The 18,672-nt window shown below is 35.7% G+C and overlaps 1 protein-coding gene across 1 annotated transcript; it reads right to left on the bottom strand.

The window, feature by feature from the left end:
* Positions 1 to 5,079: 5,079 nt before the first annotated feature.
* On the bottom strand, positions 5,080 to 10,248 carry LOC107774827 (pyrophosphate-energized vacuolar membrane proton pump-like). The gene is made up of 8 exons (XM_016594476.2): positions 9,924 to 10,248; positions 7,739 to 8,313; positions 7,276 to 7,655; positions 6,947 to 7,033; positions 6,513 to 6,843; positions 5,865 to 6,275; positions 5,671 to 5,730; positions 5,080 to 5,593 (listed from the first exon to the last, which is right to left on the bottom strand). The coding sequence occupies exons 1-8, from the start codon at positions 10,168 to 10,170 to the stop codon at positions 5,387 to 5,389; spliced, it is 2,298 nt and encodes a 765-aa protein (XP_016449962.1). The 5' UTR covers positions 10,171 to 10,248; the 3' UTR covers positions 5,080 to 5,386.
* Positions 10,249 to 18,672: the final 8,424 nt, after the last annotated feature.

Genomic DNA, 18,672 nt, shown 5'->3' with positions numbered 1-18,672 from the left:
GGTTTGGAGGCAATGACAAAAATTATTGCAATTTTGAGGTATGGCTTGATAAACCCATTAAGCAAGAATGCTACAAACGATCTTTGCAGTATATTTGGGATATGAACTGTGAATACCAACGTCGTGAGTCTGAAATGAAACGAGAAATTGCGGCATTGTAGGAGAAACTAAAAGAGGCGGAAGAAGAAGAAAATAGGCTGGAAGAGAAATTAAAGTGGTTGGAGCAGAGAATACTAGGCGGTAATGACTAAACAATGACATGTATGTATTGAGTGTAGTATTTTATCTTTATGCTTTCCATGTCATGTATTTTCATTAGTTGTACTGAATTTAAATTATGTTAAGTTGCTATGTTTGTGTTTGTGTTGTAGTATTAAAATAACGAAGAACCGGAAAAATAAAAACATAATGCGCATATAATGTAAACAATAAAAATTGTTGCTATTATTTACATAAAATAATATTTACATAAAATACAAAAACAAATCAATGCGTCCCACAACATATGTGCTTCAATGCAGGCGCTGGTCTGAGGCGCATCCCATCCTGCCCGGCTACGCTATCAGGATCATCCTCATCACGTCGCCTCTTTATCGCAAGATGCGCTACAGCATAATCGTCAGTAGTACTAGCAGGCTTAGTAGAAGGGGTTGTCGGTCAAGCAGTAACCTACAGAAGAATAAGTTAGCTCAGTATATGAAAATATATATTAGTAATGTACGTGTTAAGTCACAAAAATTTAAATTGTCTTACCATGGTCTCGTCGGGCTCCTAAATATAATCATCCGTCGCAACCAGGTCAGCATCGCACAAAGTGGCCTCTGTGACGGACGAGGATGAAGTCTTAATAAGAAAAATATAAAGATATTTATGGCTAATCAATGAGATAAAAATAAATTTAAATTTAATAGTAATACAAACATATATGCGTCTGTGAAAGATCCCCAGACCCCTCGATGAGGAGCCATAACTCAACCGGCGCCCACTATCCACATCTCGGGTCGGCCGATCATCAGCAAAGGTCGATGAGCCTGGAAAGTACTGATCCCAATCCTCTCGTGTAATGCTCATGCCCGTGATCAACAATGGATATGACGGGGTCACTTACGAAGACCCTGGAGTGAGCTGAAGATGAAGGTTGTATGACGGCATGCTGCTGTGGTGGTAGTCTGGCTCATGGAGGTCATCTGACTGATCAGCTCCAACATCCTCCACAGGTGCCTCAACGCCCCCTTGCTGGGGACCACCTCCTCGTCGGCCCCCACGACCCCGTAGGACAGCCCTGCCTCGTGGGACAGCCCTATGGTACTGCTTTGGCGCCACATAAGCAGGGTCGTGTCCTAAGCGTTCATCCTCTCGGGCTCGCCGCAGTGTCCGGGCAGCCAGCTTTGTAACCTGTCGGCCATACTCGTGCAAAGTAGCCGCTCCCTCGCCGGCATGTTGTTGCATCTGCAGTCCCAACTAGTGGAACAAATGTAGGCCAATAGCCTGCACAACATGTAAAATATAAATTACAGAACGCTAGGTTACAATTATAAGAATACCAAATAACATACCAGTGCCTCGTGCCTCCCGGCATATGGAACGTACCGACCGCCAGCGCGATGAATGGGATTCCCGATAAAAAGTCGGGTAATGCCGCGGTACCAGCCCATATAATCATGCTCAGTATCTGTCCAGCGCGGTGAAGGGGGCGGAATCAGGTCAAGTCGTCGGTCCCAAGTATCGATCTGCGCCTCTAGCCATGCCACATATGCCTGGTCCACCCTGGAACGATCATCCCGCTGGAAATGTGTGGTCTGCCAGGTGGGCGGTGGCGGTACAGGCTGTGGACGGCCAAACTGGCAAAGTACCCACTCGGTGGCATGATGCTCCACAATATCAAGGCACATCAACGGGACGGAAGAGCTCCAAATAAGTCGGCCGGCCGAGCAATAATCGGGCAAGCCAGCTATCAGCGCGTCGCTGTATGGCATCCAGATGAACTATTAAGTAACAACAGAAAACGTGAATATACGCAACATATGTGAAGCCAGGCCAAGTAAACTTAGGTATACATTTACCTGTGCGCCCTCCAGTAAATCCAACAAATCCCTGCACAAGGGGAGATTATGTCGAGCCTCGTACTCTCGTCCATATCCGCCCATATCTGTGCTTAACCAAAACAAATAGCAAAACTTTTCATAAAAGCAGGGTTTTTTTTTTGCAGTAACATATGTCTGGAAATAATTATGTACCAATGTGCTATTGTGACAAACGATATATGGTGAAGGATTGTTGGTCCGATGGTCATGTTGGGCGGACATACTGGATGTGTGTAAACAGGTTTGGAGGCAATGACGAAAATTAATGCAATTTTGAGTCATGGCTTGATGAACCCATTAAGCAGGAATGCTACAAACGATCTTTGCAGTATATTTGGGATATGAACTGTGAATGCCAACGCCGTGATTCTGAAATAAAACGAGAAATTGCGGCATTGCAGGAGAAACTAAAAGAGGCGGAAGAAGAAAAAAATAGGCTGGAAGAGAAATTAAAGTGGTTGGAGCAGAGAATACTAGGCGGTGGGGACTAAACAATGACATGTATGTGTTAAGTGTAGTATTTTATCTTTATGCTTTTCTCCTAGCTAGAGGGAGAAACGGAGGTGGTACACCCGGAGCTAATGGTGGTAGAGGTAGCTGCAACTGCATGAACCGCTCCCAGGCCCAAACCTAACATACAAATTGGACGTAAAATTTAAGATATATTTTTACTGGGTATGTTATAATGAATAGAGTATTCGAATATGTTTTCACCTGTAGCAGCGGCAAAAATCCAGCAACGTCACGTTGGGTGCCCATGGTCGCCCGGCACATCTGCTTGTATAAGTAGGCGAGAACATCAGCACCCCAGCTGTACTGGGGTAAATCATCTAGCAGCTCAAGATGGTGAAGAAATCTCAAGCTGACTAGGTTCCCCGAAGTGTTCGGGAACAAGACCCCTCCAAACATAAGGAGCAGCAGCAATCTCGTGTACCGGTGAATATGCAGCTCCGGTGTATCGCCTGTGATGGAAGGGTGCAATACCTCCAAATGGTCTCGGATAGTCGTCAGTTGCAGACGACTGGCCCCAGCCAGTGCAGTCTCCTCCTGTGGCCGGAAACCAGTGAGCTGTTGCAGCATGTCCAGGTACTGCCCACCTGTCAGCTCTCTCATGGCATGCGGCAGAGCAACGGGGTGTCCATCAACGGACAGTCCATATATAACCTCCATGTCCTCCAATGTGATGGTAGCCTCGCCAATGGGCAAGTGGAATGTGTGCGTCTCCGGTCGCCACTGCTCTATCAGCGCCGTGTTCAAAGACCAATCGAGCTGCAGCCGCCCAATCTCCAAAATCATATAGAAGCTCGTATCTTGCATGCATCTGACTACACGGGGATGGAGAATTTTGCCCTTCAGAAAGTCCCACATGTCGTCCACTCTCCTGACGCGGAGAGTGTGGGCCAGTAACTCTCCCTTCCATATCCGGGATGCATATGCGGAACCTCCATGTCGTCTACCGTAAATTAAACAACATTAATTATATGTTAGTTTTATAATTTTATATGTTTGTTTGTAAATTAAATAATTAAGTTTTATAATTATACAAGATTTAATTATTAGCTATTCACATATGGGTTCCAGGCTCGATATTTGAGGCCCGGTAGCACCAAGATATCCTGAATTCTTGTATGTGTTAGTTTTATTATTTTACATGTTAGTTTTATAATTTTATGTTTGTTTGTAAATTAAATAATTAATTTTATAATTATACAAGATTTAATTATTAAGTATTCGCATATGGGTTCCGGGCTCGATATTTGAGGTCCAGTAGCACCAAGATATCATAAATTCTTGTATGTGTTTGTTTTATTATTTTACCTGTTAGTTTTATAATTTTATATGTTTGTTTGTAAATTAAATAATTAATTTTTATAATTATACAAGATTTAATTATTAAGTATTCACATATGGGTTCCAGGCTCGATATTTGAGGGCCCAGTAGCACCAAGATATCCAAATTTCTTCTATGTGTTAGTTTTATTATTTCACATGTTAGTTTTATAATTTTATATGTTTGTTTGTAAATTAAATAATTAATTTTTATAATTATACAATATTTAATTATTAAGTATTCACATATTGGTTGCATGCTCGATATTTGAGGCCCAGTAGCACCAAGATATCTGAAAAATATTGTTGTTTTCTCATGTTATTTTCTTACTATCGTTGACTAGAATTGGACAGAGTTTGTGTTTGATCTATCAGCTATTTTGACGTAGTTTTTGGTATAAGAGATACTTAAATGATTAATTTCAATAACTACAGGGATACTACGCTAAAAGGCACTACATTTTACTACGCTAAAAGGGCACTATATTACTAGTCTTTAAGCAAATAAATAATCTAAACCAGATAAAAACAACAAATACATTTAATCACAAAACATTCACGAAAATACATATACAACAGTAAAAAGTAACTTATTAACATTTTTTTTAACAAATAATATGCAATTTTATACGAGTTTCGACAAAAACTAAATTTGAATACCTCGATTTATCTTTTTTTCGACAAAAACTAAATTTGAATACCTCGATTTATCTTTTTTGGAAAGTTGAAGATTTTAATCCGAAACAAGCAACCCACAACGAGAGAAGGCTTAGCTAGGATGTGAGAACAATAATCTTTACTTTTTGTGGGACAGGTGGGGTCCACTCGAATTTTTTTGGATCGTTAATGGGGGGACCAATTTTTTTGGGAGGGGGGGGGGAGGGAATTAGGATTTATAGCACCTTACGCCTTAATAAACTGCATTATACTTACCAACCTAATCAACTTCATATATAGCATCCTTTTAAAGGGCGCTATATATACTTTGGTCACAATATTTTTTTTCACTCATTTCTATCATTTGAGTCTAAAAAGACCACATTTAGGTTCCGGACTCCTCGAATATGCTATCAAATGTTGTGGCCTTTTTTGGGGGGTGGGTGTGTGTGTGTGTGTGGGGGGGGGGGGGGGGTTGTTCATACCGGTCGACAGACAATCTGCATTGTGTAACAAAACAAAAGGTGAACATATGCTTCCATCTCCTTAAAACGTGAATATCGTTACAAACAAAATTGGAAACTAGGTCCTCAGAAAATGAAAGCTAATACACTAACAAAAGACTAGCAAGCTGACAATTCTCTTTTACACTCTTTGCAGAGCTAACAAATATCATCATCATCATCAGCTCATCAAAACTAAAACCTCTTACTACCTACGAACTAACTTGGAAACCCCGCGCTTGGGGAAATTTGGGTAAAAGGGTGTCGAGGAAAGAAAAACCAGAGGTATGTGAATGCCTCCCAACAAGCTCCTTAAAAAATCTTGAAAAGCAGACCACCATGAGTGGCAAAGAATGGAGCAAACACGAGAGATTCAACTGCCATCAGCTTGATCAGAATGTTAAGCGATGGGCCTGAAGTGTCCTTCAGAGGGTCGCCAATGGTGTCACCAATAACAGCAGCCTTGTGTGGGTCTGAACCCTTTGGACCAAGGGTCCTTGCATGCTCCGACGCACCAGCCTGACGGAAAATTAAAATGAACAAACTGTGTGCAATGGAACACCAAAAAGTTACACCAGAGATGTTTCTTTCATTACCTCAATATACTTCTTGGCATTGTCCCATGCACCACCTGTGTTCGATGCAGATATTGCTATCTGTAAAATGAGAGATGAAGGGCAGAATTTAGACACAATTCTACCAAAAGAATATATATATTTTAGTAAGTCATTACAACTTGAACAAAAGACTTTTTAACTCCAAAATGTTAAAATAAAGAATCAACCCATACCTGTACACCCGAAACCAAAGCACCAGCAAGAACACCGGAGAGAGTCTCCACTCCGAAGAAAATCCCAACTATGAGGGGTGTAAGCATGACTAGAGCACCTGGGGGGATCATTTCCTTGATAGATGCATCAGTTGAAATCTTAACACAAGTCGCATAATCAGGCTTGGCAGTGCCCTCCATGAGACCAGGAATAGTGTTAAATTGTCTGCGAACTTCTTCAACCATCTTCAAAGCTGCACTACCCACACTCTTCATGGTCATGGCAGAGAACCAGTAGGGAAGCATGGCGCCAACAATCAAACCAATGAAAACCTGGGGAGTCAAGACATCAACTGTAGTAATTGCAGCCCGACTCACAAAAGCACCAAACAGTGCCAAGGACACGAGTGCAGCGGATCCAATAGCAAATCCCTAGAAAGAAATGAGTCTCAATGTTAGCAAAAAGGAGATGAAACATGTCTGAACGAAGTTCCATTGCGAAAATAAGAAAGAAGATTCCAATCAAGATTAGAACTAAAAGATAATAGAAGACAAGCACACATTGATAATACTCCAATTACCATAAATATTTATGTCATATATCTCCTTAACCATGCACTAGAAAGGCTCACAAGAATGTAAGCAAAACAAATTTGGAAAGCAACAAACCTTTCCAATAGCAGCAGTGGTGTTTCCAGCGGCATCAAGGGCATCTGTCCTTTCACGGATCCGATGGCTCATACCAGCCATCTCAGCTATGCCTCCAGCATTGTCACTGATAGGTCCATATGCATCAATGGCCAATCCAGTTGCAATGGTGCTCAACATCCCAAGCGCAGCAACTGCAATACCATACATGGCAGCGAAACTAAAACTGACAAAGATAGCTATTGCAATGGCAAAAATTGGAATGATGACAGATTTGTATCCAAGCGCGAGGCCGAAAATAACATTGGTGGCAGCTCCAGTCCTGCAGGAGTCAGCTACATCTTGGACAGGGCTGCAACATAAACAACAGGGGAAAAGAATGTCAAAGGGATCAGAGATTATATCAACCACCAATAACACAACATCACAGGATGAAATTGAACTATGATATCCACCTGTAAGCATTGCTAGTGTAGTACTCAGTGACAAACCCAATGATAAGTCCAGCCCAAAGACCAACAGCCACACATAAAAATAGTTCCCTGCATTACCAACCAAATAATAATTTAGTACCAATTTTATACAGACACAGGAGGACAATACTGCTTGAAATTGAAAATCCAAACAAATGAAGTTCAACGTATAAAGATGAAAAAATGGCAATTGTTAGGCATATTCAATTAACAATTTATATTACCATGTGTCAGCTTGCTACTAAACGTCACATCTGGAAACACTCATCTAATAAAATAGCTAAAATTCAACAGAACAATCTGACACGTACCAATTCTTCACAACCTTCTGAGCTCCAAAATTAAAGATGGTAAAGGAAGATGGAAGGCAAGTCCATGTAACAATTGCAATTCCAACAGTCATAAGAGCAGTTGAGATAATAAGCTGGTTCTTCAGTGCTGGTTCAATTTCCTTGACAGCCTTAATTTCAAAGAAGTCAGTTGCAAAAAGGGTAGTGATCAAACAAATGAGGATACCCATAGAACTAATGAGCAGGGGATACAACATTGCAGTGAATTCATGATTAATTCCAAAAGACGAGATGGAAGCCACAACTAAAGCGGCACATGATGCTTCAGCATATGAGCCAAAAAGATCAGACCCCATTCCAGCAATGTCCCCAACATTATCGCCAACATTGTCGGCAATCACCTGCAAAGACATTAAGAATAGATTATTGATATACTCATTACAAGAGGTCATATATTACACCTAAAGCAAAACATGTAGCTTACAGCAGGATTTCTGGGATCATCTTCTGGAATGTTCCTCTCAACCTTACCAACAAGATCAGCACCAACATCAGCAGCCTTGGTATAAATACCACCACCAACTCTGCCAAAAAGAGCCATGGAGGAGCCACCTAGACCATATCCAGTAATTGCCTCAAAAAGGCCCTCCCAATCATCACCATAGTATAGCTTGAAGAGATTAATCGCAATGTAAAGTACCAAGAGACCATTGGCTGCAAGGAGAAAACCCATCACAGCACCAGATCTGAATGCTACTATGAAAGCCTTTCCAACACCTTTTCTTGCTTCCAGGGTTGTCCTTGCGTTTGCATAAGTTGCTATTTTCATCCCAAGGAAACCAGAAACAACAGAAGTGACAGCACCTAGCAAGAATGATACAGTGCTAAAGATGGCAGTTGCAAGGGCTGGCTTGCAAAGTTTCTCCTTGTTGTAGGTGCATGGTTGGCTCTTAGTGCTGAAGCCCTCAACAGAGCCGAGGAAAAGGAATATCAGAATTGCAAAAGCAATCATGAAGATACCCACATACTGATATTCAGTGAACAGGAAGGATGTCGCCCCTGCCATGGTCAGCAATCACATCAGATATTTGGTATTGGTAAATACAAAAAGAAAAAAAAAACTGGATTAGAAACGCACACCCTATAGGAATAATATAATTAATTTATAACAGAATTTCTGTGACTAAAGTATTGAGTAAAACGGGATGGGCAAATGTTGAAAATAGTACCCCGTGAAAAAGGAAATGCAGAAAAATAAACAGAATAATTGCTAGACTACTTAATATATAGCTCTAGCACCAAAAAAAGAGTTCCACCAACATGCATCTCCTTAGAAGAAAAGTGATCTAAACAACGCAAGAAAGACTTAAGCTGGCTTTTAACAATCCAAGACTTCGTCACTTGGCCTTCTTTTAACTTTATAAAGCAGCTGGCGACACACTCACTCAGGCCAGCAAATCATTAAAGGAAAAGGCAGCAACCATTCAATATTGCATCACAATTTTCGCCTATAGAAGGGATACACAGATTGAGCCAACAACGAAGCAAATAGGGTAACAGCCAAAAAATAATAAAAAGAAGCATAAGTTCAAAACAACAGCACCAACACTGCACTAAATTAAACAACAATAGCATGTGTAGAATGTAGCAATATTACATCAATAATTGAACAAATTTTGATAAGGACATAAAATTGAACAAACATCAGCAGGAAACCACATAGCACAGTTAGATTAGCATAAAAAAGGAAGCGGGGAGATATATTACTACACCTACAGTGCCCTTCACTTAATTTACAGACCAAATATGAGTATTTCCTTGTGCAATAATACTCATGTGAACTAAAAACAAGAACAGACAGCCTAGTGGAAAGGCCCTTCACCTCGAAACCAAGAGGTTGAAGTTCAAGTCACCAATGAGCTCAAAACTGCAACCTCAAGAGGGTAATATCTATCACGACAAACCCTACACCAATATGTGACCTTCTCAACAATTGCATATAATGTCTAACTATCACATAACCAGTCAAAAGATTACTCTTTTTAGCTTTTCCAGAAACAAATATTCATGACACATTAAAAAAACGATATTGAACTCAACTAAAGATAAGCATATGAGCTTGAATCATTATATAAACAAACGATGCGGTAAAAAGGGTTTCTTCTTCTTTAGGAGAAATCTACTGCTTCTAGCTCAGAAAATAAAGATGGCTCTCTTCACTTAACTACCAGAGGTAAAATCCTGGAGGCATAATAAAAAGGGTTGTGTCTTTAACCAGCGAAAACTCAAATTCACTTGAGAAAGATTAAAAAAAAGTAAAACTTTGGACTTTCTTCACCATTTCCTCCACGGTTACCAGCAAATAAGACTCTTTCCGTTTTAGTCTGTCCAAAAAGGATAAATAAAGGAAACAATTTAAATTTAAACTTCTCAGTTTATCCTTACCGAGATATTTATAGCTACACAAATGTCTATGATTTGTTTTAACCCACAAGTTTCAACCATCTTTTTTTTTTACTACATACCAGCTCAAACAACATCACATAATTGGGACGATGGGAGTATTATACACCAAAATGAGAAGAAAGAGCACCGATAGACAAGTAAACATCAATCAGATCTGGAAAGAATCTAAAGAGATCTGAAATGAAAGTGTTTTTTTAGCTCACCTTCAGAGATAGCATTCTGTATCTCGGCGCACTTAACGACGACGTTTTGGTCATTAATGCCTTCCTCTTCTTCAATCAAGTAATCTCCGTACCCATTCTTACCGTTGTTGCTCGGAGAAGATGATTCCGGCGTCAACTTCACGTTCGAAACAATGTACCATTGAACTAACGAGAACACGATTCCAATGACGGCGCATACCGGAATCACAATCTCCGCCCCGAGATCTGGTAACAACGCCGCCCCCATACTTCACCGTAACCCTAAGAAAACTAGCCGGAAAGTACAGAAGCTGAAGGTGAAGAATGAATAGATAGAGAGTAGAGAGTGCAGTGGGAGGGTCATATATATTGTGAAATACAGAAGATCCGAGGATTTGAGTGATATGTTAACATGTGTGTAGTGTTATCGTAGTTAAAATGGACCTTCGTGTTTGACCGTTGGATGATTTGATTGTTGAGATGAGGGATGATATAATTGATGGAACGGCGGTGATAGTTGGAGGAGGGGGCAATGGGACCCACGAAGAAGGAATTCAAACACGAGAAAAAGGAAAGTAAAAGAGCGTACTTTCAACGCATCTGGGAATGACTTATCTTCACTTTCACCTTTTCTTGCACTTTTTCTTGGATAAGGAATCCTTTTTTAAATTTTTTTGGTAAGTGTGGTAATAAAGGAAAATGGATTAAGGATGTTATTTTAAATATAATTAACTGTAAGGTATTATTATAATTTTAAGATAGTAAGTATATCTGCACTAATTATGGTAACTGTTATGCACAGAAGTGAAATAAAGTAAATTAGAGAGGGAAAGTAATAGTGGAATTAAAATATTTGATTATTTAAGTATAAAGTAGATTTAAACTCACGGACTGTAGGTTAAATCTCATAATTCGATTCCATACATGTTGGGAGCATCAAATCTTAACATGTGCAAACAGTGGACACACACACTTTCCCCCCATAACACAACATCGTATTTTAATTCTAAATCTTCTTTATGTATATAAAAAGCATCATCTCCGCTAAATAAGAAAAGCAAAAGCAGTTTAGCTGTTTGGGTAAAGAAAACTTAAAATTAAGAGAAACTGGTCACTAATTTGTACTTTTTTCTTCTCTCAAAAGAGCTACTGACGAAACAATAAAACTAACATGTGGTTGTGGAGTAAATAAATTAGAACGAAAAGAAATTATTGTCCAACTTGAAATAAATTTACCAGTGAAATCTTTTGGAAGGAAAGTCAAATTTGACTATATAGTATATTTAGACAAATTATTAATTTTTTCAATCATCTTACTGATATGTTTATTTAAATATATTTTTTTAAACAATTTTAAATTTGAAGATAAAAACTCATGACTACTATAAGTGTCGTATCCTAAATGTTATGTTAGTTTTTACCAGTTACTTTTTCAAAACGTATGTCATTTTAAGATTTGTCTAAGCGTTTTTTTTCTTTTTATCAGTAGGCTGAATTTTTAGAAACTTAAGTGTTAGCTGAACTTGAACTTTGTAGATTTAGAAGAATTCTACCCTGAAAACTACACTTAATTACCTTGAAAATGGATGTCCTTGTTTTTAGATCGTCATTTTCCCTGTAAAAAATAACGATGCGTAGATCTTTTCAGGATCATTGTTTTAAATTTTGACCCTAAGAAAACTTTGACAAAAAACGTCCATCTGGAAGTTTGGAAAGCACTAAAATATTCTCATATAAAAAATTATAGCGGTTGCCATATTTTGTGACAAATTCAATAATCAGCATATGAAAAATTATGACAATTATTGTATTTTATAACAAATCCTAATAATCACCATATAAAAAATTACTAATGATTGATAGGAACACTTCCTAAATTTCTTACGAAAAGCTATTTTTCCAAGACTTTATTTATCAGGGTCAAAATTTAAAAGTTGGAACCAAATAATCCTATTTGTGCAAATTATCCATCCATGTACAAGTTTCTTCAAGACACTGAATACGACACTACCCAAATTCATATGTTTTCTGATTCCGTATGCTTTTCCAGCGTATACGTATTGTATGGTTGCTGCAAAACGCAAATTTTTATATTCCCTAAAGAGACAATTTGAAAATGGCATATTCCTTTGTGGTCCGAGGGGAAGTATGGTTGTTTCTCCCGGAGTCTTATTTGCTTGTTTGGCCGTGTTTTAAAATTCCTTATTTTGAAAAATATTCTTTTGATTGGTGAAGTAATTTATGTTTTGTTAATTAAATTAAAAATTATTTTTGAATAACAATTAGTATTTGATCAAACTTTTAAAAAATATTTTTAAATTTATTTTTCTCAAAAATACTTTTTTTTAAAAATGCTTTGCAAAAAAAAAAAGGTACTTTTTTTATTTCTCAAAAATTATTTTTACTTCTATTCAAAAATACTTTTTTCATTCTAAAAGTTTCGACAAACACCTTAACTTAAGAAAAAAAATACTTTTGGCCCCCCAAAAAAAATACGGTCAAACAGGCTATTAATTTTGTTGGGATGAAATATTTATACCAAATAATATTAACTTATTATGGTTAAATGAATTAGTGAAAAAAAATATATGCACAAAGACATATTATACATTTATTTATTTCCGATATAAATATTTGGTACATGTAAATTTTTACCAATTCGTTGGTGGTGGAGTTGCATGGCGTGTGATAGAGTGGCATGGAGCAAAGCAAATCCAGCATGTGGTATTTATGGGTGAATTATATAGGAGAGGGTTGGTTTTTGGAACGGCTCGATTGAACTCTGACGTCTGCTTGTATTGAATGGCGTGCATGCCTCATATCGGATAATCCCATCTTTATTCTTTTTTCCTAAAATACTTCCCTTCCTCCTTTCTGAAAAGAGGAAAAAAAAAAAAAAGGGACAAGAGATAGACTAATTTGTAAGAATTATGGAAAATATTGATTGTAATTATGTCAAATAAAGATGTTCAAACGAGAAAGCTATAAGCTTATTTACCGGATTGATAAATAAGTATAAGTTTATATGATTTTGAAAACATTCTGATATCATTAAAATATTAAATTTTAGTACGGTCTTAGTTGTAATTTATGTAAATTTATTTGATTAGACACGAATTTAAAAGAAAAATAAAGACTTTTAATGTTTTAATATGAGAGGGTAATGATTTTATAATGATTATAATATGAGAGGATAATGATTTTATAATTTTAATGTTTATGTTACTCCTTTTTTTATGAAGAAAACAAGAAAAATGGAGAAAAAGATGCACCTTTCGGTTTTGCCGTTTAAATATCCACACGTTAATATTGGAATTATTGGTTGTAACTTCATTTTGCATCATACCATTTAGGGATCGTTTGGTATGATGTATTGGATCAAATAATGTATGTATTAACTTTGTGTATTCATAATACTTCGTTTGGTATATTTTTTAAACATATGCATTAATTATGCAAATATTAGTTATACACCATATATGGTATTATCTTATGCATAACTAATAAATAAGAAATTATGGTATTAACAATTCAAAGGGTTATAATACATGCATTAACTTAGTTAAAAATAAAATTGTCCTTTAAAATTTGCTTGATTAAAATATGCTATTATATTAATGCAAGAAAGTGGGAAATAAAATTATATTCCTAGTAAATAAATAAATATGTAGCATATTTTCTTTTTTATAAATAAATATTTAGTTCTATACTACTACAATATAGGTAGAATGACCAAATAATTTTTTTAAAACCTTGTTCATATAAAAGCATTCCTCAACATATGTTTCTTTTTAAAAAAATAAAGTGATGGACTAGTTATGAGGATATTTTTGTAAACAAATAATTCTTTTAAAAATTGTTCAATGCTTTAATACATCAAACCAAACAATGGATAAGAAATATGTCAACATAACTAATGCTAGCATAATTAATGCAAGCACGACTAAATTCAACATTATTAATATACAATATTAAGCATTATTCTTATACACCCTAATATTTATAAATTATAATAATATCACAAACTGTCTTGCACTCTTTTATTTGTTTTCTTTTCTTATTCACTGACCCTTTCCAAACGAAAATTAAGGGAGAAATGACCATCAACATATTACTGCATCTTTTTTGGTTAAGTATGGCATTCAATTTCTGTTGGTATAAATTTCAATTTCCGTTGAAAATATTATGGGTGTAAAGTAATTCTAGGAAGAAAGAACGTCATTTCTAGAATTAGAACTCAAGACTCTAATTAACAAAACACCTTTTTTCAATTTCATCCTTCATGATTTTGGTGTTTTACTTCTGAAAGGTAGTAGTATACTGGAGCTAGAATCTAGTTCTCACACTCATAAATAATGAAACAGACAAAGGTACTGATATATGCCTCCACTGTTAAAAATTATTTAAAATTATCCCCGTTATATTATTAGATCAAAATAATCCCTAATTCAAATACATATATATATCCCTAACTTGAGGGACTGGACACTTGGCACGCATCCAAGGTCGTTAGTCATTTGGTCTTAAATTAGACCCGACTCACCTCATTATCCGGTAACCGATCCATTAAATTTGACCCGCTAAATACATATTACTCTTTTCATTCAAGAAATCAAAGTGAGCCATTTTGTTTTCTTCAAATTTCTTATAATGGTGTTTTCTAATTTCTTTAGCAAATCAATATTTCAGTGTTGTACTCACAATTATAGACTCAAATCAGTAATAATAAATGAATTTTATCAATATTTTCCGATTTTTTTTTAGATCTAGATTCAATCCCAAAGCTTCAACATGTCTTAAATGGTGAGTTTCGACTTTTACCATCAACATCTTCCAACAAACAACAATATAATTTAGATCTAAGCACAACAAACAATATAAAATCAGATTTCAATAATGTAAACCTCAAATCAGTCATTGAACCAAAGGACCCATTCGAAACTAGACTTGAAAATGAGCTACGAAACCCGTCAATGGAGGTGCAGCTTTCCAATTCTTCAAATCAAGACACTGAAGTACTATTTCAAAAAGGTTTAAGCTCTATTCCATTAGCTTCATTCGATTTCAACAATAAATGCATTAGATTTCTTTTCTAATAAATGCGAGATAGAGAAAGAGCAACAAATTGGAATGCTTATCTGAGATTGAGTTCAAGAACTTGATCTCTGTTAGGTACCGGCATAGGTCGGGTCGGGTCTAATGTAAGATCAAGTGAACCAATAGCTTTAAATGCGGGCCAGTTGTCCGGTGTATTTGTTTAAACGGAAAAGGGCCAAAAATGCCGTTGAATTATCTGAAATAGTTTAAAAATGCCCTTCGTTTATTTTTGGTATCAAAGATATCTCTGTCGTCTATACTTTGGACCACAAATGTCCTTAAATTGTTAGTCTTGTCATTGAAGGTTACATGGCAGTCCAACTGGGTTAGATTTGCTTACATGGCCATCCACCTAAGCAATCCAACATGGCAAAATTATTTTTTCGAAAAAATTATTTTTTCTGGAAATTCTTTTAAAACACAAAATCAACACTTATTCCGAAAAAAGTAAAAAAAAAAATCGGAAAAATAATTTTGTCATGTTGGATTGCTTAGGTGGATGGTCATGTAAGCAAATCTAACCCAGTTGGATTGTCATGTCACCTTCAATGACAAGACTAACAGTTTAAGCGTATTTGTGGTCCAAAATATAGACGACATGGATATTTTTTGTACAAAAAACAAATAGAGAGCATTTTTGAGTTATTTCAGATAGTTCAAGGGCATTTTTGGCCCTTTTCCGTTGTTTAAATAGTTTGACGGAAGGGGTTATTATGATATAATAGTATAACGGATTGTAATTTAAAATAATTTCTAATAGTAGAGAGAGATATCCTATGAATTTACTAGAATTCAGTAATTTTTGCATAGTGTATAAACCAAATTATTATTATAAATTAACCTAAATCGTTTTAGGAATTCATAAATTACAAATCATTTGTGAAAATGCTTTGTGTCCGGCTTTTGAATGGCACCCCACCATATTTATGAACTTCTTTGGTTTCACTTCTTTTCAATTCCAACAGACCTAACACTCGAATAGCTAATATTCCTCAACCAATTTCTAACTACCTTAACTCTATCTCATTATCTTTAGTTTCCCTTTCCAGCCCAATGATTTATTTCAATGATTACTCAAACGACGTTACTATATGTCAATGGAAAATGAAGAAATTAAAGAATGTAATACGTACCCTATTTTGTTACTTTGCTTTGACCCGAAGGAGGATAATAGTGAGTTGTTCTAGTGGTAAGTATCCCCACTTTTAATCAAGAGATTGTGAGTTTGAGTCATCCCAAGAGCAAGATAGGAAGTTTTTGGAGGGAGAAAATCGAGGGTCTATCGAAAATAGTCTCTCTACCGTAAGGTAGGAGTAAGATCTGCGTATACATTATCCTCCCCAGACCCTACAGTAAAATTATAGTGGATTGTTATTGTTGCTGGTCCTTTGACTAGAAGGAGACGTGAAGAGTAATGAGCCAAACTTAAAGGTGAGGGAGAGGGTCCAATCACTTTTCGGCAACAGGCAAGGCAGACAACTCAAGGCTAGCTGGCTCTGTTCCTTGTGGACCCACCTTCGAACTTTATTTTTAAAAAAATTAAGGTCCGGAACTAAAATATTATAAATTTTGATTCAATAGACAAAAATAGATTTAAAAAAGTGTTGAGAATCATATTATATATATCACATCTAAAATATGTGTTATATATTAACGGTCAGTTACCCCGTTATATGGCCATCACACTTTTATAGTCGATTTGGCCAAGCTTCTTTTTGGTCATAGTATTTTTCTTTTGTCAAAAATATTTATTTTCAAAGTTTTTGTTCAAACTTTTAGAAGGAGAAAAAGTAAGCACTTTTGAAAAATATAGTTGCAATGTGCAAGTACTTTTAAAAGTTTGGTTAAGCATTGCTCCTCATAAATATCTTTCAAATTAATTAACTAATCACAAATTAATTCTCATTAAAAGTATGAATGAAAAAACACTTTTCAAAATAAGCTAAGCTTGACCTTAGTCTTTCGATGATCACGTTGGGTAAGTTAAACAATCCTACATTTCTCTACTAACACGTTTCCAAATAATAAGTTCTATTTATTTGTCTTAAGAGAATAATTAAATACTCACAATTCAAAATACGATGTAAGAAATAAAATCGACAAAGAGGCTTAAAAGGTTCCAACTCCTCAAAATTGGCATCAAGCAATCTTCAATCGTTCTCTCTAAGCTTTAACTACCACAAACACTAAAAACTCTCATAATTTTTAGTTCTTCTCTTAATAATTGGCTACCTTTGTTTTAGCAAAGAGACTGTCCCGTGTCCCTTTGGTAGCCGTTGAAGTGTATAAAATTTATATTTTTTTTTCTATATAACCTACAGAAATATATATATACACAAAAAAAACTATAAAAAAATATATATATTTTAGCTATTATTTTAAGAGTAGCTATAACAGTATCATTTTCTCGTAGACTTTTTCACATTTTCAGAAAGGGAAAAAAATATTGTATACCCACCTATAGATTCTCTTTTTTCTATATGCCTAAGTTTGGAAATTACATAGAAAATCCTTAATTAATTACTTGGTATATCCCATTTATTGATATACAGAATCGTAACTAGCAATATTTTAGGTGATAATATCCCTTAAATGGAGCCATGACTACTGAAACGTTTATGTAGAGAATATTAAGATTCACCTCTCTCCTAACCAAAACCTATTCCGCTTCTCCACCATATTTCTTTTTTTTTAACGTACAAATTTTATGCAATTCAATAAAACTTCATCACTTACAATAAAAGATATACCAATCATGATTCAACATGGCGGAGTATGGGATAGCGACAATTTTGTGAATTATTCTATTAACGGAGTTGTTATCCATTTTGGTTGCAAAAACGATGAATTGGTGCAGGTAATTGCAAAGCATATAGGGATTCACAATGGTACAAATTTGATTGATATTAAGTACAAGGTTAAGGAAGGGTATACACCAATCAAAGTGGTTAACGACATCAGCGTTCGACTTTACCTTGAATTGAAAAGGAGGAACTGAGAGTTCACAGAGATTCCGCTATGCATAGCAGTGAAAGAGAAGAATACTGATTTGAGTTGCTCAGATGCAAAACCTAAAGTAACTTCGTATGATGATTATCTAGGATTAGATATATCCGAAATGGTATGCGACGAGACTATGTTGATGATCAGATATGGAAATTATCAGAATGATATTGGTGTACTTTCTAAAGGTATAATAAGCGACTCTTTACATCAAGAAATTGAAGGACAATTATACCAAGACAAAGAAACACTTTATGTTGCGATGAATCACTATGCAATACGCAAGAAATTCCAATTTATGGTTAAAAAGTCTTGTTCCAAGAAGTATGTGGAAGTCTTTTTGTTCTTCACTCACAAATGTAGTACTCTTCTGTTGGATATTTATTCCATGTTCAATGTGAATATTCGTCAATATATATAATATGAATATTATTGTGTTTTGTTTGAATATTGCTAGACGATAGAATATTGTTTTACATCGGAAGAATATTATTAGTCATTAAATAATATTTATGTTGAATATATAATTTGGATACAAATGAAATATTGCTGGTTTAGACATGAATAGTGTTGTACATTTTGTATGATATATTATGAATACTCATATATAATGGAATATTGCTAGTTATGAATACATCCAAATCATAAAGTGAATATTATGCTTGGAACA

The sequence above is a fragment of the Nicotiana tabacum genome, chromosome 15, assembly GCF_000715075.1.
Source record: "Nicotiana tabacum cultivar K326 chromosome 15, ASM71507v2, whole genome shotgun sequence".
NCBI lineage: Eukaryota > Viridiplantae > Streptophyta > Magnoliopsida > Solanales > Solanaceae > Nicotiana > Nicotiana tabacum.
This window is presented reverse-complemented; position numbering and strand designations above follow the sequence as displayed.